Here is a 24,673-nt window from a genome sequence, read left to right as displayed (position 1 = left end):
TTCCTGCAGATTTTTGCTCACCGAAAAGCTGGCAGCAAAAGTGTGGCTCTCTGTGACTGGACGAGGGTGGTTGGAAGGTGGAGAGAGTTACAATAAACGACAACAACAAGCCAGATTTCAAACATCTGCAGTTCATTTCACCAGCTTACAGTAATGCCACACCTCTGAGTCTTCTATATATTCAGCATGAGAGCCTTTGCAGTATTGATTTCAAGTGTAGCATGATTTGAGATTTGTGTGGAGCTGATCCAGGCTTAATCAAACTCATTTGACACTGGATTGAATATAATCGACATTTGTTCATATTTAAAACAAGATGGTAAAGGAAACTATATCAATTCTACTTCTCTCAAGTCAACCCCGAGTCAACATAATGTGTCTCAAATGGTGGACACTGTGTCTCCATTTATTTTTCAAAACAACTCACCACTTTTAGTTTTTACACCCTTGTTCCTTTTGTTTGATTTATCTGAATTGCTGGCAGGAGTCAGGGCTGTTCTCTGGGAATGTGAGGCGAAAAGCGTTCTCATGGTGACAGAATCGGAGCGATGCCCACTCACAACTAGCCCTATGTCTTCTCCATGGGGGGAAAGAAGAAAAAAAAACTCAGCACACAGAGATGGAGAGAGCAGAGAGACCAAAATAGAGAGAAAGGGCAAATTCTGATGGAGGTGTAATCCAGCAAACCTGATAATAAGATCCGATGATGCAGGTGTCTTCGCACTTATTGCCACTTGTCACTCATGTTACTTTAGCACCAGCTGCCAAAGCCGTCAACACCAGAGATTTACCCTGGAACAGGTGGTCTTTTAAAGCTGCAGTGTGTTGATTTTTGTTGAAGTTCTGCATCTGTTTGACCGTCATGAACAGAAATGATGTAAAAAAAAAAAAGAAAAGAAAATCCTATAGCCTATTGTACGGTGGCCCTGAGGTGCAAAACACAAACACAAACACAGATCACAAAACGCAAACGTAAATATAAAAAACACAAACGCAAAACCAAAAACACAAACGCAAATCAAAAAACTCAAACGCAAATCAAAAAAAACAAACGCAAATAAAAAAACTCAAACACAAATCAAAAAAACACAAATCAAAAAACACAAGCGCAAATCAAAAAACTCAAACACAAATCAAAAAAACACAAATCAAAAAACACAAACGCAAAAGCAGAAAACACAAACGCAAAAGCAGAAAACACAAACGCAAATAAAAAACACAAACGCAAATCACAAACACAAAAAACACAAATGCAAGTCAAAAAACACAAACGCAAAAGCAGAAAACACAAAAAAGTTTTTTTTGGTGTTTTGCGTTTGTGTTTAAAAAACAACAGAGCTGGTGGTGTCTGAAACCCTTGCACAGCACTGTATGTATGGATGATATATAGTGAGAAACACAGCATAGCATGAGTCAGACTTCAATAGTATTTTGGGAACATATTTGACAACTGTTTGACTGTAAAAGACACATCTTTATATATAAAAGTCTTGCACCTCAGCTCAAATCTCATCACTCAAGATCGTGTTTGCAAAGCAGTCGCAGACGTACGTGATCGAGAATGAAATTGAATTTGCACAAAGCAAAACAACACGGAGGTGACAAAATGGTCAAAATGAAGTGTCATATATTGCATTGATTTGTGTCCCTGTGAGGTTTTGTCCCCGGGTATTATTGTTGTGTCTCCAGCTGGATACAGTCTTCATGTCCGTTCTGTTTGTGAGCACTACAGCACGTTGAGTGTGTACCACTGTTTGCAGCCAGGAATGCTCTCCCACTTTTCAGTAATTGGGTTCACTCTCTCTCTCTCTCTCTCTCTCTCTCTCTCTCTCTCTCTCTCTCTCTCTCTCTCTCTCTCTCTCTCTCTCTCTCTCTCTCGCTCTGCTGAGCTCTGTTTGTGCCTCTGTTTTGTTTTCCCCCGTTGTCGGAGGAGGAGGAGGAGGAGGAGGAGGAGGACTGTCGGTGAATTCTGCTTATGTAAATGACTCATCTTTTCTTTTTTTCCCAGCTCTGTTTTGGTTTAACATGTTCTCCCAGTTCACTGATGTATTATTAACAAGTCGCCTTCTGAGAGTCGAGATAAAGCTCTAGGAATAATTACGCCCATAACATAGATGTTACGCCTGTGTTGTAATTATTGACTATAAGTCACGTGAAAGGGTGTTTTAGTTGCCGAGAGATTAATGACACAAATAAATGATGTGATTTTTGTTCACCCTTCACTTAGCAACAACTCTCAGTCTAAGCCCATGGTTTAAGTCTATTTTTCACTGCTTTGTAACGAGACATTGGTAGAAAGTGCAGACCAATTCTTTTCCCTGGGAGGCTTTGATGGATAGTTGCTAAGGCTGAAGTCCCCGGTGGCCCCTGAGTCGGTGGGTTAATGGCGACGCTGAAAGAGAGACATAGTGAAAAAGGGGAAAGCAACCTGCAGAGACAGACAAAGGAGCCAAACTGACAATCAACTCAACGTTTACCCAGGAGAGGGAAGATGAGGACCCAGGAGAGAAGAGAATGGGGTGGACGGAGAAAATGAAAACACTGATAGATGGACATGATGAGTCGGTGATTTGCCTTTTATTTATTTTGTTTGCATACGCGCTTCCTCGCAGCGATGCATGACACAGGGAGGAAAGAAAGAAAGAAAGAAAGTCTGACAACAAACAAACAACACATCCCTGAAAATCTGAAAAGTAAGACTCCACTGCCACTGAGTTCCTGCAGTAATGAAAAATCTCATTATAAAGCTGCTGTGTAGCACATTTTATCTCCATCAAATATTGCAGTATCTTTTGATTTGGATATTGAACTCACATCTGTATGTGTCTATACTTTATTTTCCTCTAACAACAAAACTAATCTTAATCTTAAACTTAAGGTTAAGTTTATAGGGTTAAGACAATTTTCCACATTGAGAGCAATAATGTTCACCTTAATGCTCTCAATGTGGAAAATTGTCTTGACTGCACATTCAGTTCAAGTACACATTATTAAGATTGCTGCACACAGGAAGTGATTCAGGCAACAGCAACAATATTGTGCCCGTAAACCAAGACCAAGCAAATGGTTTGGGGTCTATACCGATAACAGAAAAAAAGTGCACACATGAAAACTTCCAGGAGACAATTCTTTAGCTCAAAACTGCCTCTTTGCTCCCGCCCTTCCACACCTCTGTTGCTGCTGTATACACACAAACGCTCCCTCAGTCAGTCAGGTCTGATACTTTTGTTTCTTTTCACACAGAGACCAAGCAGAGGCAGAATAATAACAAAAACATTTTCTTATGACATTTGATAAATGTTTTTTTTAATTAATGTAGCAAATTACTTGCTACAAATAAAACATTTTTTTTTCTGTGGAGTGTGGGAGTCTAAAGCACCTTCTTGAAGGGAGCAGTTCAGTACAGTGGAGACTGAGCACTCGTCTTTTCGATATTTCACTTAGTTGCATCTGTGGTTTGACTTTCTGGAGATTGAGGTGACGGTGGCTCAGTGGGAGAGGGAGATGTCTTTCAACTCGAAGGTTCGATTCCCTTTCCGCTACAAGCCGATGTGTCCTTGGGCAAGACACTTAACCCCACGCTGCTCCTGATGACTGTGCTAGCAGTGTGTGAGTTTGTATGAAAGATTAGTGATAGGAAAGTGTGATAGAATGGGTGTGAATGGGTGAATGTAAACTGTAGTGTAAAGCAGCCTTGAGTGGTCATCAAGACTGGAAAAGCTCTATATAAATACAAAACCATTCTCCTTTTGACCTCCTTTCGAAACCTTTTGTGATGTAAGGCTTGGAGACAGTGGTGACCAGGATGGTTGAGATGGTGGAGGAGGGATAGTGGTCATACTGGACAAAGGATGTTGAAGATGGAGAGGTCCACAGAGAAGGAGGACATGAGGACAGCTGGTGATGGAGGCAGATTTGTTGTAATCCTTTCTGTATATAAATATATACAGTATATTATGTCTGTTCTCGTCAACACCCCACCTGTCAACACATTTCTCAACAGCCTTTCTGTTACACAACCAAGACACACGAGTATATGAGGAGAAGGAGACAAAAAAAGAGGAACAGCAGTCACATTTTTATACCTTATTTGTCTTTGAGCGGGAAGTGCAGACAGTGTCAGTGATGCTGCTCCTAGACTTTGGAATGCTTTTAAATCACACACACACACAGCTTTACGAACATGCCATCACTTTCAAGGCAGTTGTTTAACTATTTATGGTTTTACATTTTAGCAATACTTTCATTTGTATTATGATGATCTCAAAGAGAGCTCGGCTTATATCATCAGGAGTGGCTGCCAGATGGTAGAATCTTGTTTTTTTTTTCATCCTCAGCATGTTGAAGAGTGACCTGTGTCTATGTTTTTCTATAACTTTCCAAAACTGGCAACCCGCTTTTCACAGAGTTTAGAGGCTCAGCGTCGCGGTCAGCGATCTGCAGACGTACGAGGAAGCTTTTTCTTGGCTGTAAAATCATCTTCTTCTAGTCTTATAGTCTCTGATTCCTGGGCAGTTCACTCACAACACGTTACCAACACACACACATATGTACATACATAATCATGAGTTCAATTAACATATTATTCCACCCACATATTTACTGGTTTACATGCTTGCAGACAGGCCCTGTATAATACTTTCAAACATCCCTGATCGAAAGCCACTACATGCTCACTTTATTCTCCTTTATTATTATTTTATTTAATGTTTTTCTCTTTTTTCAGCCTGGGAATTTCTGAGTTCTTGTTCAGGTTTTTTTTTAAATGGTTGTATACATCATCCATTCAGCCTTTATCAAGCATGTATGTGAGGCTGAACCCAGACACAGAGACAGAATGAAAAAACAGTCTCATTTAACTATAAAATCTACACTTACTTATATTTGACAGCTTTTTCCTGGCTACAAACTGAAGTTTTTAACTTCCCGCACCAAACGTCCATAGAGGAAATCATTGATTTTATACATCATGGCTCACAGGAGCTGTGAATCCAGAGTTTGAAATCAGTAGACTAGCAGCCCCTGTGTCCCTGTGAGCTAAAAACATTGATTTTCTCTATGGACTTTGGTTCAGAAAAGTAAAAAAAAAACTTTACAAATACAGGTTTCAGCCACTTCTGCAGTGGCTTCACTTTTTTAAATTCAATGATTTTCATCATTGGTTACAGTGATATAGTGGAGTTGAAAAGCAGACTTTATTTGAAAGGTCCTCCTTGGTCCTGGATCTTCCTCACACACATCTGTGCCTCCTTCTTGCTGCTTCTTTACCCCCCTGATCATCTCAGAGGGAGGCGAGCGAAATTGACTAAATTCAACCGTTACAGTATATGAGCACCATTTCTCAGGTCTTACACGTTAGTGCACAAAAGTCCACCAATCCTCACTCACACAACGCGGCACCCCGCGAAGCTCCTCTAGCTGCACAGCGTGTGTGACATTCTGTTCCTAATGTATGGGAAAATGCCACATGTGCATATATTACAGCTCGGCCTGTCAGTGCAAAAGCCATCGTTAGCCCGAGGCTACACGCACACGCACACGCACACGCACACGCACACGCACACGCACACGCACACACACAGACCTTTAACAAACTCTTCTGTCAGTGTGAAGCACTGCGAGGAGGTGAGTCTAAAGCTGGGGCACAAAGTTTGGGCTGATTTAATCCACATTTTTTTGTGTGTGAGTAACACGACACCTGGCCACGGAGGCTTATTAATGCTCATCATCCATTTTTATCGTCTTTATATAGAGGCTTCCAGTGTATTTTAGAATTCATATACTCGTATGTGGATGACATTTTCAGTCCCTATCGGTATACATTCATACCCATATAGCACTGGCTCAATACCTCAATATAACCCTGGTTTTTAACATTTTAAAGGTGCGTTATGTAATAAATTTCAAGCAACTGGAGCATAAAATCCTCCTCATATGTCACAGAGACTCAGGAATAGTGATGGGATCGGCAGTTCATTTGGGTGTACTGAATCACTTGAATCAGTTCATTAAAATGATTCGTTTCGAATGCATTTCAGCGGAACACAGCAGGATAAAATACAAATATAAACCTGAAATAAATATATTTCTGTGTCCCGGAACGAAGTTTTGAAATCATTTGAGGCGACAAATTAGACATTTAGAATCCAAACATGTGGTTTGTGTAATAAGATATGACGTATTTATAGTATGACAGCGGCGCTGTCGGAGGTTATCAGCTCCGCCTCTGCGGACGCTCGGTGCTCACAGTGCCCGGCACAGAACAGCGTTACCTCGGCCTGTCCTGATGAAATGATCCGCTGGTTCAGACGGCTCCGTCATTACATAGTTGGTGTGATCCATAGATTTGTTGTTGACATGTTGTTTTGTTTTTAATGCAAACGTTTTGACCTGACACTGTGAACTTTTGTTTAATATTAATGTTTCATTTATTGTAACTTTGAATTTTAGATTTATATTAAAGTCGCACTGTCATTGTATATGTATTTACATATAATGGGCACATTTTATAGTGTATAAAATATTTAAAATGTGAAAATAAAAAAAATATGTATTTATTAAAAGTATTTTATATGTTCATTCATCAACACTGTAGGTGGCGGTAATGAGGCTTAAGTGCTTCGCGCCACCCGCCATTCAAACAGTAGAACAAGGAAGTACGCTGCAGTTCCAATTGAAGAATCGTGCTCGTGTACTCCCGTACTTGGCAAGTATGAACTTCAGTCGTACTTCTCAAGTATGTACTTTCCAAGTAAGCAAGTACATTCTGGCATACTTGGGTATTGAGAAACGGCCTCTGTGTGTCAGTTCTTTCCTCAGCGACAGTTCTCCAGCTCTCTCACTTCATGAACTGATTTGTTCCTTTCTTAGTTCAGTTGAGCTCTGAACTACGCCACATGAAAACAAGCACACACCGAACGAACTGACAGATCCGAGTCAGTTCGTTCACTCAAATGATTCGTACGTTCGAACGAATCACTCCTGACCGACACAACACTACTCTAGTATAATGTTGAATAATGTTCATATAACAAACTGAACTCACCAACAACAGTACAGCCAGTTCGACTGTAGGCGTGCTAGCGGTGCTAAAGGAGCAAATGCAGTTAACGGAGCTATCTGGTTAACGGTGCCTTACTCCGGTGTCGCGCAACGTAAACATGACGTGTTGACATGACATGACATGCGTCTTTTTCCGGTCGGTCGTCATAACGCGCATTTACACATGACGTGCGTTAACCTAGTGCCCAGCACTGCTAGTAACCGTTTTTTTGGCCACATTCTTACATATGGCGCCTTTAACTGTTTTAATTCATTCATTTTTGAAGGAGTCAGAGCTTTTGGGAGACTTGGGAAATAGATAAAACAGATAAAATATGACAAGCAAAGTCAGTCCCTGCCTTTAAATGAAAACTTCCCATTTGCATATTTTATCTACGTCTTGGTTTTGGTTCGTCGTGCTGATGTTTGAGTGTTTATTCATACTTTTTCTTATCCTTTCTGTATGTGTTTTTCATCGTATTTTTTCATTAACTTAAGCACTTTGTAACTTTTAAGGGAACTGCTTTCCTTCTCTCAGGTGTACTTATTTTACCTGTTTTCTACTTTATGCACTTTTAGAAGGCCTCTAACACCCTGCAGCACTAGTAGCACTTTCTGTTTTTATGTATTGTTTTTACATATTGTTTTTATGTTTTATTTTATTGATTTTATGTAAAGCACTTTGGGTACCGTCTGGCTATTGTAAAGTGCTATACAAATAAAACTTGATTGATTGATTGATTGCTTTCTGAAATAAAGATCATCATCGACACTGAATCTCAATTCTGGCCATCGTCTCTGACATTAGCCTCGGCTTCTTTACGTCTCTCGGACACATTTCTCCCGACCACCTGCCGCCTGGCTGCCATCTGAGCGTCGTAAACAAATGCAAACTTGTTTTTATATCTTAGTGAGGACACACCATAGACATAACAGCTCCTTACCCTAACCTTAACTATCACAATTAAGTGCCTAACCCTATAAAACCAAGTCTTAACCCTTTAAAAAGCCCTATAAAGTTGTGGGGCCCAGACAAATTATACACAGGCACACACACACACAGCTGTGAAAAGGTCGGCCGAATGCCAATTTCAATGTGATGGCTCTCTGGTCCCTCTCATGGTTCCCTCTACTGCTGTGCTCATCAATTATGCATAGTACATTGTGTAGATCCGTGTGTGTGTAGATCCGTGTGTGTGTGTGTGTGTGTGTGTGTGTGTGTGTGTGTGTGCACTTGTGTGGGCTAGTAATCATAAGCAAAGCAAAACTACTGGCTGACAGATTCATGAGCAAACACCAGGGTCTGGAGAAACAGCAGCAGTGTGGTTTTGAACCTGTGCTCTCGGCTGTTGATGTGCGGTGTGTGTGTGATGATGATGTAGGAGGAGGAGAGCGAGCCGTTGATGTGAAGGGAGTTTTCACAGAGAGTGGCGTTAGCGGCGACGGCAGAAACAGCATTGTTTTGTCCTCCCATATAGCCCGGGGAGTCTCTCTCTCTCATTCTCGCTTGCCTTTTACTCGCAAAGCTGCAAAACAGATCCATAAAGTGAAGGCAGGAAAAGGAGATTAGTCGGATTAGTCATCTTTCGTATCCAAAGGAGATGGGAGGAAATGAGGCCCCTCGCTCTCCTGCTGGGGCTTCAAAATCTGCAGTGGGGACACTAATGGGACACCATGTTTTCATCATCAGTCTCTCCCATGGAGTGTTTTCTTCTTTTCATTCTATTTATTTTACGAAACAAAACCGAATTAAACACAACTGCTCTTTGAGCATTGACAGCAGGATTGAAGAAGCACAGGCTTCTTGTTGAATCCCCCAGAGCTGAAATGGACATTTTTTGTCTAAAACTTGTAAATATGATGTCAAAACTAATAGCACAGTGTAATGACCGAAGCAAAACAACACCAATATACAGAGGACAGAAGACGTCAGTGTTTTTGTCTTTACAACTGGGATGAAAAATAAGAAGAAAAGAGCCAGATTTACGCAACTGCATTACTCTGTCCCTAAAACCAGTGGTTTGCTCCAGCTTTATCTTTATGACCCTGAACAAACAGGAACCACCAGGGACATGAAAGATGTCTGTGGCCCTTTTTTTGTTTAATTTGACAGCTGAACCTGCTGTGCTGCTTCATCCCAAAGGAAGGAGGAACTGGCGAGGGATGAGTCGCAGAGAAGGGATAGATGCAAGAGTTGCAGCATGCACAGACCCTCAGGCTCATAACATCTCCAATTTAGCTTTGAATTTATGCCACATTACTAAACAACATCATTTGTACAGTAGGTGTAAACGTGCAGTCATCGACACTAAAGTCAGCCGTTGTGTTTTCTTGCCTCTAACTGTCAACACCTCACAGTTCTATTTTACTGAACATGGTGTTAAAACAGATTAAAGTCCTCCTCCGTGCTGCTGAAACAGATTTAATGGAATGTGAGCCGTGATCTTTCCAGACTGATTAAATGGAAGAAAAAGAATAGAAAATGCTCTTGTCTTTTGCCATCACACTCACACATCTCCTCTGAATAAATCGGCTTTACCTCGGGAAAGACTAATAGTATTTGCTTCATTGTCAGACACGATAAGAATCACATGATAATGCATCACATGCTTCAAAAATCGCGACCGCAAACATCTCTGAGGATTATCTTTGACTCAGTTTACACTCAAATGTGTGAGTGGTTGTTTGTCTGAAGCGGTAGAAAATAGATGGATGGATGTGTCATTGTGTTGGAGCAGGGACACATCTAAAACATGGCAGTGGGTCCCCAGGACCAGGATTGGGAAATCACATGCAAAATGTCATGAAATCCTATGTACATTGATGTAATTATACTGATTATATTCTCTATTGATTAATCTGTTGATTATTTTCTTATTTACGTGATCGGTTGTTTGGTCCACAAATGCCAAAAAAGTGTCCTCAAAATGTCCTCAAATGTCCTCAAATATCATACTTTGTCTACACATTGTCCAGAAGATAGAGAAGCAAAGAAGATGTTTAACCTTTTGTTGGATTTTTTATTTAAAAAATATATATTTTTTAGAGTGTGTGGGGTAAAACATTTTCTAAAAGTGGTGTATATTCAAAAAAAATGTTAGAAAAACACATATAAACTTAAAGGAACCATTTATTGTTACTGTTAGGGAATGTGACATAGATGTAGCCTAACCTTTGCTGATTGGCTGAGAAAAGTCATGTGATTATTCAACGGAAGTTACCATTTATAGTCAGGGTTAAGTTATTTCAGAGAATAAAAACACTTTTCCATCCTCCTCTCATCTGAGGTCAGGATTTTGTGAACATTAAACACATTCTTCAGTGATCGACATTATCATTCCTTCATCATGTGCCAACAACATGGACACATTTATTTCTATCACTTCCTTTTTCCTCCTCCACACGTGTCCTCCTCCCTCCTCCATGTGTACTGTAGCTAACCAGCCGTGACATGTGCATCCAAACGGCCGTCAAAGCTGCAGAAAGAGGCCTGGTGGGATTACAGAGCCACAGTGGTCTGACAAAAACAAACAAAGAAAACAACCTCAGACCCAACGTTAGTCACTTCTTTTGGGCGTCAGTGCTTCTGTCTGACATTAGCCACAAAAAGCTCGCTGACTGACACTGATTAAACATTGTCTCACATTAAACTGCTGCGCTCTTCCAGTTTGCAGCCTGGGAGGAGAGTGTTTGTCTGGTCACATCCTCCAGCAGAGAAGGCTGTTGGAAACATCGTCCTCTTCGTGGCAGGGATTGATTAGTCCTCCCATTTTTTATTTTTTGTTATCTCAGTCATGCCCGTGGCAGCTCCTGTAATTATGCCCCGTCACGGTCTCCACTGTTCCCCTCGTCTCCAGCCTCTCCACCTCCCCTCCATCTATCCCTCACTTATTTTCATTATGCTGCCATAATACTCTCTCTAAGAGCCACTCTGGCACATTTGTTGTTTTCAAATGTCAGTATGTGCTGCAGATATTCACAGGCTATTATTCTAACATTAAAGTAAGGTTAAGAAAATGTCATTATTTTCCCTCTGTCAGTTGATAAGATGAAGATGAAGAGTGATTCTTCTACAACAGGGATCTCAAAATGTTATTTTAAATTTCATAAACAATAGTGTGGACAACTGTAATTAAAATTCGTACCAGGAGCCGTTTCGGCCACTACCATTCATGGCTCGGGCCCTAACAAGCGTATTTATATATGTAATTGAATGTTGTATATGATACATTTAATAATGGGATAATTAAGACCAAATGTCTTATTATTACTGTAACATTGTGAGCAAACATATATTCTATCACCTCGCTGGCAGCTGTGTCTTAGCTACACAGAGTGTTTAAAAGACGGTGAGGCCATTTTTTCATTATAACATGATATTAAGTGGGGGGGGGGGCGCCAGTTTGAGACCCCTGCTTTACAATGTGATGCCCACACACATTGATATTCTAGAATAGTACATTTTGAGACATGAAAGAGAGAAGTGAGGTTGTACCGGTTATGCTTCTTGTGACTTGCATCTAAACACAATCTGAAGTGTATGTGTGTGTGTGTGTGTGTGGAAAGTCAGTGGTTTTTAAGTTATCAGGTGCTTTTTTCATTCTGTCTGTGCTGAGCTGAGGTCGCTCAGGAGCTGCTTCAGCCACAGACTCATTCAGCCATGAGCCTCAGAGCAACAAACAGGTCCAACAAACAGGATAATGAATCAGACAGCGCTTACAAATACTGTTTATTAAAAGTGTGGACACACAACACTGAGACAGTACATCATATGAAGTAATTGTTCAGTCTTCTAGTTTGAAGGGTGAAGCTTTGGAAGGAGGATGGAAGTAGCAGATTCAGCACCATTTCGATTGGAAACTTGATTTATAATGTCAGTAATATGTTTCCTAAGAAGTTCTTGGTCTCAAGTGTGCATGTTCTCCCCGTGTGTGCGTCGTTGGTTTCCTCCCACAGTCCAAAAAGATGCAGATTTGGGGCTTAGGCAAAGTGGACACTCTCGATTAACTGTAGTTGAATGGGAGAGTGTGATGGAATGGTGTCCTGTCCCATGTACCCCGCCTTTCACCCTATATCACCTGGGATTGGCACCAGCAGTCCTCACATGGAAGATAAAGCAGTAGGAGATGGATGGATAACATGATGCAATTTTTGTAAATTTTATTCCATTCTTGAGGCAAAGAGAAAAAATGAAAGAGATAAAAACACAACACATATGAGTGGAAATCCAAAGTGATTGACAGCTGCTAACGTCCAATAGGTGCCTTCATACGTGAACTTCTTGGCATTGGTCAAATCACAAAACAAGGCTTCATAACAGATGTTTGTTTTCTATAACCAGAAGACCACGACCAAGCGTCTTTCAACACGATACAATATTCACCTTCTTTTTTTCTCTCTCCTCCATTTCCCGAGACAAATGTCCGCTTCTTTAACAGCTGAATGCTTCACTTCACCGTGTTTACCAGCTGCTGACGAGTCTGTTCTGTTGGTGCTCAGCAGCTACAGTCGACACAGTTGCACACAATGAAATACAGTCAAATATTCAGTGGACCTCATGGGAACCAAAGGGAAAATCCACAGCTACATTAAAGCGAGGTCGCTTTAATGTAGCTGTTAATTTTACATGGCCTCATTCAGTCAGTGATTCTAACTGCTTTCACTAAAAGAACATTTGGAAAAAAAAATAATACATGCAAAGAACACTGAGCATGGGTGACATTGAGGAAAGTGGATCAGAAAATGCAAATTCTGATCTGGCAGTTGCTAAAATTGATTCATGGCTTGTTCTTGTGAGAGCTATACATTATTTTATACTTTCTTTTTTTCTTTTTAACTCACATTTCATCTGCTGTCACATCTATGGCAACTTTGTTGCCATGGCACCAGGAAGTGCATAAGGGGCACGGCGGTAAAAAAAAAAGAATTAGGTCATTCTTTTCTTGTGTGAAATGACTTATTGTCAGATGGTCTCGTGGAAACGTAGCAGAATCAATGCTTTAATTTTGATCTCGAGGACAGAAATTGATGTTTTGGTTTTTAGCCGTTACAAGCAGGTCCAGATCTGTGTCTAAAGACGATGATGCACCTAAAGCGCAGTGCAGCTGATGGATTGTTGTTATTAAACTCAGCAGCATATACTATATCTGCTATGTCCTCACCATTGGGCTTAGACATTTTATTTACTGTTCTGCTCTGGAGGAGCAAGTCCCTATATATATATATATGCAGGGGACATGTGGACTTGTGTATGCCCCGTGCACTATGACTGCATTGAGATATCTGTGTGTATTTGTGGCTGCGTGCTCCCTCCTTCTCATAGATCCCAGACCTCACCCTGTCTTCAGTCACATGACTTCTTAAAGTGAGGGATAACCAATGACTCATGCACTGACAGCATCAGCCCAGAGGAAATCGAGCACTTAAATGAGCCTTGCGACACCTGTGGCTTCGGGTAAATGCCTCTCCGTCCGTCTCTCCTGTGTTGCAGGTGCACTGGGTCTGATCTGGGACACAATGATCGATGAGCGCGAAAAAAAAAAACGCAGGAGCAAGCCGATTGTCATTATCAAAAGAATGTCTGCCTCGTTTTTGCCGGATATGAAGAACATGAGCGGGCAGCTAAACTGATTAAGCCCAATTTGAAATGAATGAATGATACTCGCAGGAGACAGCCGCGCGGACGCGATTGTGTCTCTCGTGCTCACGGCCGCCACATATAACCAGAGCTCGATTATTGCTCAGAGGAGGCTGGAGACAAAGTGAATCATGCATCCTGATTTGATAAGAATTGAGCAGAATGAAGGGCGGGGGGTGGGGGTCGGGTCGTGCTGGGAAGTTAGAACATATGCAGACACATGAGCTGCTGAGGCAGCTTTATCATCGCAGTGTGGAGAAGGAGTCGCGATAATATGCGTCTTCACGCTTCAGTCAGGATACAAGATAAGGGTCAATGTGTATTTGGAGCTCATGCAACGACACACGACGCCTGCAGTCGCACAGTTTATCACCTCATGTGTTGTTGTCATGTAAATGTGGCAGATTCAGTCTTACGGGCTATTTTTACTTAGCAGCTTTTGGCTACGTTACACCGGCACATGCTAAAGTCATGACTGTAAACAAACACAAGCTGATGAAGTTACCTTCTTCTTGAAGGGTTGACAACCCAGTGCAGCAAGTATCATTTACAGCCTTCTGTCCAGGTGTTGTCTAGCTCCGCCCCTGATCTAGCCCCTCCCCCTCTTAATGTCGTCACGTAAGTCGTCACGATTGGTCGGTTCAGGCTACGGCAGGAATTTGTATCTATAACTATAACGTGGCATAGAGACCGACACTCTGACCTCAGCATGAACTGAGATTATTGTTTATGTTTGCATTGAATTCTATAGAAAAAGGGAATAATTGTTTATATTTGCATCTGTACATATGGCGTAATGTTCATATTAGTAACGTAATGAGTGAGTGAGTTCTTCAAATACCTGAAGAATGAATGAATGCATTCATCGTCTGGACACGAACACACTCTGTGGGGCATTGACTTTCCAACTGTGACATATTTCTCATTTCAGTTATTGTATTGTATTTTCTTTTGAGGACAAAACTATCTTTCCAATTTCTTTCTGCTGTATCACTCGCTCTGCTGGTCTACCCAACTGAAATCTCATTTGGACCAAACAAATATGGAACTGTGTCTTCTATAATGTCTAAACTCCGTCCTCTTTGCACATCCTTACTGCTGGAAAGTGCGGGACTTCCTGGAGGCCGACTGCACAGGAAGCTCATCGATGATGACGTCAAGTGTCCTGAGATAACTCTTTAAATCAGACACACACACACACACACACACACACACACACACACACACACACACACACACACACACACACACACACACACACACACACACACACACACACACACACACACACACACACACACACACACGCGAGACAAGGAAGCATTGACTAACCATGAATAACCATAACCTAACCACAATTCGACCAGTCCTTTGGTTATCATATTAGGACCAGTTTTGCTCTCCACTAGGACTACTGGTCCTGACAAGTTCAGTGTTTATGCCAGAAAAAAATGTCCTAAATAGTTTAAAAAAAATACAAGAACACACACATAGTGATAATCTGATTCTAATAGCAGGGGGATCCATACCTGCAGCAGCATCGTGCCTGTGCTGTAATGGTCTGCAGAGCACGAGCATGACTGTCCAAAAATGATGACCAAATCCTTTTAGCAGGAACACTGAGTGCATCTGTAACGAGATTATCTTCAGGGGGAAGTGATGAAAGTGAGGCTCCAAACAAAGTGGTGTGTTCTGCTCGTGCTTTGAGCTTGTGCAGATCCTTCAAAGGCATTCCTCAGATCAAAAACTTCTACATATATATATATATATATATATATATATAAATAATCATACAACAGAGCAGATTGAATCAAACGGGGTGAGTCATTGCTGCGTGTCTCTTGTCTTCCTGTCACTCCGACATCTGCCATCGCTCTGTATCATCAAAGACAGAGGGAGGAAAAACAATATCAGGGTTAACTGGAGTTTGGGATCAAAGTACAGAAGAGCTAAAGCATTGCAAGGTGGAAAGTACTCAAGTTTGTGTTGTTGTTGTTCCACAGAGAGATGCACATTTATGCATAATTGTTAGAAAGCTTATATTGGTCTTAATGAGAATACTTTTAGCACGGTTCACACAGAACAGTAAAAAAAAAACAAATACGGGAATGCAAATGCTTCATTTTTTTTTTTGCCGTAATCCATCCAACACTTGGCAAACTGGCACCTGATAAAGTGGTTTAATGGGTTTGGATTGTGGAAGCAAGTCAGAGATGCACTTAAACGCACTCGCGCACCATCTACTGTATATGCTTATCCTTTTCAACGAGCTGAAGTCGATCCCCCGCTGACACGGCACTGGGCACAAAACGCAGGCTTCAACCTGGCCCTCGCTGATAATCATGGGTACCAGATTTGAGCAGATTATCCTGTAGTGTGTAGGGTTGACAGATGCAATTTCAACATCTTTGGAAGCATCTGGGGGCCACGCGGTTGGTGAAGTGGTTAGCACTCTAACCTTTGCAGTGGGTTCAAGGGTCTTTTCTGCATGGAGTTTGCATGTTCTCCACGTGTGTGTGTGTGTGTGGGGGGGTTTTCTCCTGGATCTCCGGTTTCCTCCCAGTGTCCAAAAACATACAATATGAGGATAAGGTAAATTGGACACGCTAAATTGTGAATGGGGGGTGTGAATGGGGTTGTGTCCCTGCGATAGACGGGCGAACTGTCAGCTAAGATTAGCACAGCGACCCCCCCGCGACCCTCATGTGGAGGATAAAGTGGTAGAAAATGGATGAATGGATGGATGGACGCATCAGAGTTTTCCTGATTTCAAATCGTACAAACGTGTTTGTTTATTTACGACTGAACAGTGATTGGAGGAGTGAGTTGAGCAGGAAACGGCTGTTGCGTACTTTTGTTTTGGAATCGTAACTTGTACCGGCCGAGCTGATTCAGCCATGACTTCATCCACAGTGTTTTTGCGTCTCTCACCACAAAACATCGGGATCCCAAATCCCTGTAACCGTTTCGTTAAACGGCAACTGTGCGGTCCTGTGTCTTTTGTGGTCTCCCACCTTTTTAAAATCTAGTCAGATTGGAGAATCCTCTCGTGTGAGGCAAGCATTACATTTCCAATTAAATTTCCAATTAACCTAATCTCAATCAAAAAGCCCCTTAATGAAAACGATTGAATTAAACCAGCTGTATAACAAAACCACAAACATCGTGATAGAAAGAAGAGCCTTTTCTTTTCTCTGGTGGAGGATGACTGTTGTCTGTTGTTTTGGTCGTGATAAACAACACGGCCATAAATAATCATTCACTGAGAGATTATTTTGTATCCAGCGAGGAAACAACAAGAGTCCACTTACTAAACAGTTTTTTGCAAACACACAAAAAAATGTCCACTTCACTGCATTAAAGGCTGAATCATCACTGTTTTCTATTAACAGCCGTATTGACGGAGAAAAAACATTAATTATTGTTGAGTTGAATTATAAAGTTTCATTGTCGTTAAGATACTATTTGATGCGGTGCTTAATTTGTGCGTAAAAAAGGCCTGAAGTGTCATTAGCAGCAGTTGAGTACGGGGATGAAGTGGGAGGTGGACGGATATATAGAGGGAGTGAGGACAGGCAGAGAATAGAGCTGTGAACCTAATAACACAGTGTTTTCACTTCTTTCTGTCCTCTTTCTTTACGGCAGGACAGGGACTAATTGTTACCTGCACTTTTAATAGAACAGAGCAGCTCCCAGTTACACATGGCTGACAGTTCACTTAATTACACAACTGTAAATGTGGGATGGCTGGTGACGGGGCTGCAGTTTATTTAAGGACGAGAACTTTCGTCACTAATGGAGACTTGTTTTCATGTGAAGACTCTGAGCAAGACGTCACTAAAAGGTGGACTGCAGTGGATTTTGTATCTGCATTTGGGCCTATGACATAAATATACAACTTGTTTAAAACTAATATTATATATATATATATATATATATAATATAATATATAAATGTTATTAATGTTATTTATTTGGCAAATACTGAATTCAACCTTTTTTCTTTTACATTCTGTTTATTGGATTAGTAGTATTAGAAGTATTACAATACAGTATTACCCCCATTTCCTGTTACTGGTATGTGTATATCTACAGAAATATACATACAATACAAATTACAGTACAATAGGATCATGACATAGAATAGCCAAAGGAAAAATAAAAATACTACAAATAAAAAAAAAATTGTGCTGTCAAAGGTTAACGCGTCAACAGCGTTTAACAGCGTCAACGTTAATGCACGTTAACGCACATTGACGCGCCTCCATGCCGACTGACCGGAAAAAGACGCACGTGATGTCATGTTTACGTGACTGCGGATTGTTAAAATGAGTCTCTTAAGTAACGCTAAACTTTAAAAACAGCGGCACACATACGCACTCTTTTCCTTTAATAAACAGACCGCTCCAGTTCGACTGTAGGCGCGCTATTGGCGCTAACACAGCTAACGGAGCTTACTGGTAAACGGTGCCTGGACTCCGGCGTCACGGCCACGTAAACATGACGTCACGCGCGCCTTTTTCCGGTCAGTTGTCATGGCAAGGTGTCATGCGTTAACGCGTGTTGACCTAGTGCCCAGCATTGTTAAAAATAAATAAATACATAAAATATGACATGAAGAAAAATGCATGGGGAAAATACATGGATGCGTTAATAAAAGGAGAAATCAAACAAAAATATAAAGTTACATTTCTGAATTCAACCTTTTTAGACCCAAATGTGAGCCGGCTCACTGGGCTGCTTTTCTGAGAAGCCAGAAATTAATCAAGCATAAAATTAAACCACTAATACTAATTTGTCTGTTCAGGAATGCAAGTAAACTACAATTTGACATCTTAATCAATGTGTTTTACTATTTTGCATTAAAAACATGATTTACAGAAACCATTACAGAAACATAAACACATACAGAAAAACAATGATTTATAAGGCAGCTGTGGCTTTGGGTGATGGTCCAATAACTGTGTTAAGCACTGTGCTTCTAAATTGATTTTTCTTTTTTTTTATATATATGTATGCATATTTTATTTTTGACTTGACTAGATTTCTTAGATTGATTATGAGCATTTTAATTGCACATCACTGCAGTAAAGTCAGTCAGCAGAGTCTGCTTTAGTGAGTACGATGAGCTTGTGATGTGAACTTCAGTTCACATCCTCGTGATTCCAAGTGTCGAGATTAAGTATTTCTGAACTCTGCATCCTGGCAAAAATTAACCTCAGTTATTTTTGTGCTGCTTATCTCACCAGCAGATGATGTTGGAAAGATGGAGATGAAGTGAAAGGACAAGGAGGGGGTGGTGCTGGTGAGAAGTGGCTATTTCAGTCCGTCACCGGTAGAAAATAGAAACTCTTCAGTGGTGTTTTTCACCTGATATGATGATGTTTCACCGCAGTAAATGTGTTCTTCTTCTATATTCTGTGGATCTATTGCCAACAACACAGTTGACACAGTGCTTTTCAATTCTAGATGTATGATCACAGATTCATCATGTTTTGCAGTAACGGCAATAAGAGCCTGTTTCCATTTGTCATTTTAATGTTTCTATAGCCCCAAACCTCTCCACCATTTCTTTTTTTATTATTATTTTTTTGCTGTGTACACTTCTTCATTACCCCCCGCTGCAGTGTGACTATTTTCCTCCCAGGGGCCATTAAAGTTTCATTTTACCTTATCTCAAGTGTAAAGTAAACACACTCATTAAGCAGGCTATGATCACAGTTGAACACTGCGGCAATTAAGGTGACACGTTGCCGAGGCGCACAACGCCCAGCGTGGGGAAATCATCTTACTCCTCTGGGGAGAAGCTGCTGCCTGCTGCAGGATTGCGGCTTCAGGTGCAACAAAAGCCACAACTCATGAGACCCCATTCCTCTGTAGCCACACACACCTGCACATTTATCTATTTGAGGACTTGGTTTTGCTTTATATAGCTGTATAACCACCTTTCCTTTACATTTAATAAGGGTCTTTTAATAATGGCTGCAGGTTAATTAATGTTTGATTCTAAATTGTAATATCAGACATGGTAAACATGCAGCATGAAACTGCCATCTGTCTGGAACACTGTGCTGCTCCCTTGTGGTTAATCCTGCTGCCTTATATATATTGAGCTGCACACTCACATCACTTTGTTCTGCCGGTAATGATAAGAATCAATATCCTGTCCAGCAGCAGCAGCAGTGCTCTTAGTGTGACTTGTCTCCACCCCAAAAAAAACAACATTTGATTTTCTTTTCCCCCCTCCGTTTTCTCCCTAAAGGCCTGACTAATTAAGTAGCCCATTCTCTTTTAGAATCAATTCACGCTGAGTGCAAACTGCCAGCAGCTCTGGTGCCGCGGTGTAGCGGGCTGCAGTGAAACACAGAGCGAACCCTGTGGACGGGCCTGAACTTTCCAAAGATCAATTTGTCACAGTGACTCAGGAAACTTCCCTGAGGTGAGCTGTGGGTGACGACTGCTGTCACTGCTCCACTGGCTCAGGTAAATGCCACGGGCAACACACACACACAACACACACCCACCCACCCACACACACACACACACACACAACACACAACACACACACACACACACACACACACACACACACACACACACACACACACACACACACACACACACACACACACACACACACACACACACATATTCCTTTAGGATTCACTTCCATTCATTTGGACGGTTTAAAAAAAAAAGGAAAAAAGCAGTGTTCCTAACCCTAATCAATTTATTTAATTCAGTTCCTTAGACATTTGAATTCTGCTTCATTAGGACCAGGTTTTGGGCTCCATGAGGACTATTGGTCCTGACAGTAAAAGCACACATACACACTATTTCTAGCCCTAACCTTAACCACCACAACTAAATGCATAACCCTGACCCTTACCCGAGCCCTAACTTAAACTCAATCCTAACCCTAACCCTAAAACCAGGTTTTAACACCCCCAAAAAAGCCCTTTAAAGATGCCCTCACTCACTATGGTTCATACATCTTTTGCTCCTCACAAAGCATCAACAAGAAGATGCCTCACCCTAACCCTAAAACCAAATCCCCAACAAATTAACAGACTAGGAGCATAAATGTCCACACTATTAACTATTCAGTGCTGAAATTGCTGAGCGGGATCTCAACACCGATTGTCGTGCCGTGTTTTTCTTGCTGCTTCAAAGTGACAGAGTTGATCGACAACTACACGACACAGTATTGAGTAGAGTGTGTGTGTGTATAGAATCCTGCAGTCATTAAAAAACAAAGCCCCTGTTGTGTGTGAGACACAGAGCTCTTCATATTCTCCGAGAGGCAGTGAAGTGATCGTTTTGGCTCAGTGCTGATTAGAAGTGCCACATTGACTGTGTCCATCGATCCGTCTGTCTTGTGCACTTACCGGGTTATTCTGATGAATGATCTTCTATAGGGTCAGACACAAAAGAGATGTCGGGGGGCTGCAGTGCTGAGAATGACCACCAGGTGTCTGTAGAGTGAAAGGGATATAAGGGAATTACCGAGGCAGACATCAAGGGTTCTGTGTTGGCCCTTTGCTGCTCTTCACATTCTCGATAAAGGAGGACAAAAGTGTGTTCTCTATACTGAAGATCCTCAGATCAGCCACAGGAAGCAGAATGGTCCAAACATGAGAGAAACTCGAAGTCAAAACTACGAAGACCACAGTGAAAGTTCATATATAGAATTGGTGAAGGTATAAATGAGAACACCTTGACAGACCTGTGTGTGAGTCACTCTGCAGGATTGTGTAAGGCAGTCACCTTAGTGTGTCTGGAAAAAGACTAATAATCATGTGAGAGAAAAAAACAAAAAAAACAGAACGTCACCTTGTAAAATGGCTGCTGTGGTGTCGGCCTGAGCTTTACAGCTCTGCAAAAAAAGGTACATGACACAGGTGTGGTTTTTTAATGACAGAATTATAAGGAACAACAAGTGCCTGAAAACTAAAGGGGAAAAAGGCTTAAATTTCAAATTACATTACAGTAACAATGTGGATAAGTACATGCAGGAAATATTATGATAATACTATCTTGTTTCTAATGCAATGTCCATCTAATAACAATAGTCAGAGTATGATTTAATATTATAATAGCAAATAATATGCAGGTAGAAAGTTGGTCATGATAATTACTGTAGTTTGACATCAGTGTAATTGATAAATGTGAAATCCATCCTCCCTTATGTCTGACACATATTTTACATTGTATATAATATATTACTTGGTGATTGCAATAGAAAATAAGGTGGTATTTTTGTAATATCACCATGTAATAACTAGAAGTAAGTAAGCAAACCGGACCTAATTTCTGCCTGTATGTATGTATATGTATGTACGTATATTGTGTGTTTCTTGTTGTGTTCTTGTCTTTGTTACCTCTCAGTGTTTGCATGCTTGTATTTTGGGGATATTCCCTCAAGCTGCTCTACAGATCTAAATTATTATAATCTGTCACATTTACATGCATACATGCATACATTAATAAATACATAAATAAATAAATAAATAATGGGCCCACATGACAGCATATACTGTAGGGACTAGCACTGTTGTTGTTGTGACCGAGGGCCTTTTACTGTGTGGCGTGTGCATGTTCTCCCTGTGTGTGTTGTTTTTCCTCTCCAGGTTCTCTGATTTCCTCCCACAGTCCAAAAAACATGCACACATGAGTTTAATTGGGCAGCAGCAGTCGGTGTGAATGTGAGAGCCAACAGTTGTTTTTTCTCTGTGTTGTCCTGCGATGCACTGACAACCTGTCCGTGGAGAATAAAGCAGTAGACGGGAAAATAATGAATAAGTGATATTTTCACACGGAGGCTGCGAGCACGTTAAACTACAGGAATGTTCCATCTGTAAAAGTGTCTGTTTTATTCCACTGTATGGACGACACTGATTAGCAAACAGGCTCTTGTTCATCTCTTACTAACCATATTTGTTCTGTGTCTGACAGTAAAGGGGAGGCCGCAGCTATCGAGACGGAGCTACTGAAGGAATACAGGTTTGGACAACAGCAGCTGATAGAAATCTGGGGACAAGCATGCGCTCTCGCCATCACTAAGGTCTGTGCACTCTGTCTTCCAGATCTGTCTTTGCTTCTATTCTCTTGCTTCACTTTCACCAGCAAACACAACGCAGCATATACTGTACAGTCATTCATAATTTCCATCCATACATAGCTGCTGTGTGGTTACTGGCTGCACATCACGATGAATCAAAGTCGAGACAAAATCCAGCTCATAAATGCCGAGCTTCGTGTTTTATTGTGAAATGGACCCCATGCTTGAATGTGTAGTTACAGTATAATGCTTTTTTAAAGCTCTTCGGACCATTAAACTAGAAACACCAAGCACAGAACAGTGGTTGCTCTTTATTGTGATCTGTTTCTTTGTGCATTAGATTCCACTTGTGCTATTTTTCATTCATTTTAAATCACTTTTATTTTGATCTTTAGCATTATTATTTTTAAAACCAATGTTTTCCATCATTTTTTTTTACTCAGTCTTTTGTTCCGCTCATATCAAAGCCGAGAACAACAAGAACTCCAGGAGTGTTTGAAAATGTCACCAATCTGCAAACACCAACACAAACTCAATGAATCGTCTTTGTTATTCTTTTAGAAAAACAGCACTTCTTTCAGAGCCACATCAAAGGAAGTCATGCAAATCCTTCCAGTGATGTCTCTTCTCCGCATAAAACCAATCAAATACAGTCCCACAATTTGCATGTTCAAATAAGTCCAAGCTGTGGCTTTAACCAAGCAATATCTAATGCAGGGGCCTCGAACTCAAAGTGACCTGGGGGCCAGTGAACTTCAGACAGAACAGTTTGAGGAAAAATTAACTGTTTAGTGATTAGAAATGAAGCTTACATATAATTTGATGTTGAATTTAATAATGTGATAACCTAATATATTATTATTGTTATAAGTAAGTCCTGCAGGACATTGACTGGAGGGGCCGCGAGTTTGAAACCCCTGATCTAATGGTCATGGTCACAGTTTTTTTCTGGATTTGCCTGATCACCTAAAGCAGGCATGGCCAAATCCAGGCCCAAGGTCAGATTTTGTTTGGCCTGCAGCTTTTTGGTTTTATAATGTATTATTTATGGCTCAGGATGAACTAGGGCAGAAAATCAGACCCAGATTTCTGTCATCCTCATTAGCTCAGCCATGACAGACAGACACATGCATTCACCTCCTATTATGATATCTGAGTCCAGATGTGCAGGGAAGGCATCATTTTTTTCATGTGTCCACTCCTGTGTGGGTTAGATTTGGTTACATTGCCATTTCAAAAATGATAATTGTGGCAATGAAAATAAAAACATTAGAAAACAGTGCATTAGTATGTAACTTTTATTGTTAAAGGACTCATATTATATCCTATTTCTCCATGTTAAACTAGTCCCCTGGTGTCCTAATGAACATTAGGATCAAAATACCATAAGGATGAAGCACCACAACAGTTCAATCACTCTGCCAAAACAGCCATGTTCAGAACGCTCGGTTAAGTAGTATCTCTTTAGGTCCACCTTAAAAAAAAAAGTTAAACAAAACTTAAGGGACAGGAAATGACATCAGCCACAGAGGCTACTGGGAGCTAACAGCAGTTAGCATTTGGAAAAGTGATCATTTGCAGGCTCTAGCAGGCATATTGCTGTCATATATAACATGTATCCACTGGATAAATCCTCTGAGGCTGGAAGTTTGTGTAGAACTCTGTGCTGCACTGTGGAGCCAAGAAGAGAACTTTTCACGGACTTCTGGTTTTTCGGATACCGTTGCCCTCGCCAGCACTCTCACGTTTTTTACGGACAAAGCGAGACAACAATTCCAGGAATTTAGTGCATTGTGACGTCCCAATCTCCTGTACTTAGATTGAGGAAGACCACAAAAACACGAGTGAGTCGTCTTTTTTCACACTTTGCCAACTGATAGGGCCTCCAGAGTCCCAAATATGAGGATTTAAATGATTAAAAAGTTGATATTGCAT

General features: G+C 41.0%; 1 protein-coding gene across 1 annotated transcript in view; it reads left to right on the top strand.

Moving 5' to 3' along the window:
- Positions 1-24,673, top strand: part of yjefn3 (YjeF N-terminal domain containing 3) — a 47,161-nt gene that overhangs the window by 5,431 nt on the left and 17,057 nt on the right. The window contains exon 2 of the mRNA XM_083888465.1: positions 22,633-22,741. Coding sequence (XP_083744591.1) covers positions 22,633-22,741 — 109 coding nt within the window. The remainder of the gene's footprint in view (positions 1-22,632; positions 22,742-24,673) is intronic.

The sequence above is a fragment of the Microchirus variegatus genome, assembly GCF_963457635.1.
Source record: "Microchirus variegatus genome assembly, chromosome: 4".
Taxonomy (NCBI): domain Eukaryota; kingdom Metazoa; phylum Chordata; class Actinopteri; order Pleuronectiformes; family Soleidae; genus Microchirus; species Microchirus variegatus.
The sequence above is the reverse complement of the archived record's forward strand: the minus strand, read 5'-3'. Positions and strand labels throughout refer to the sequence as shown.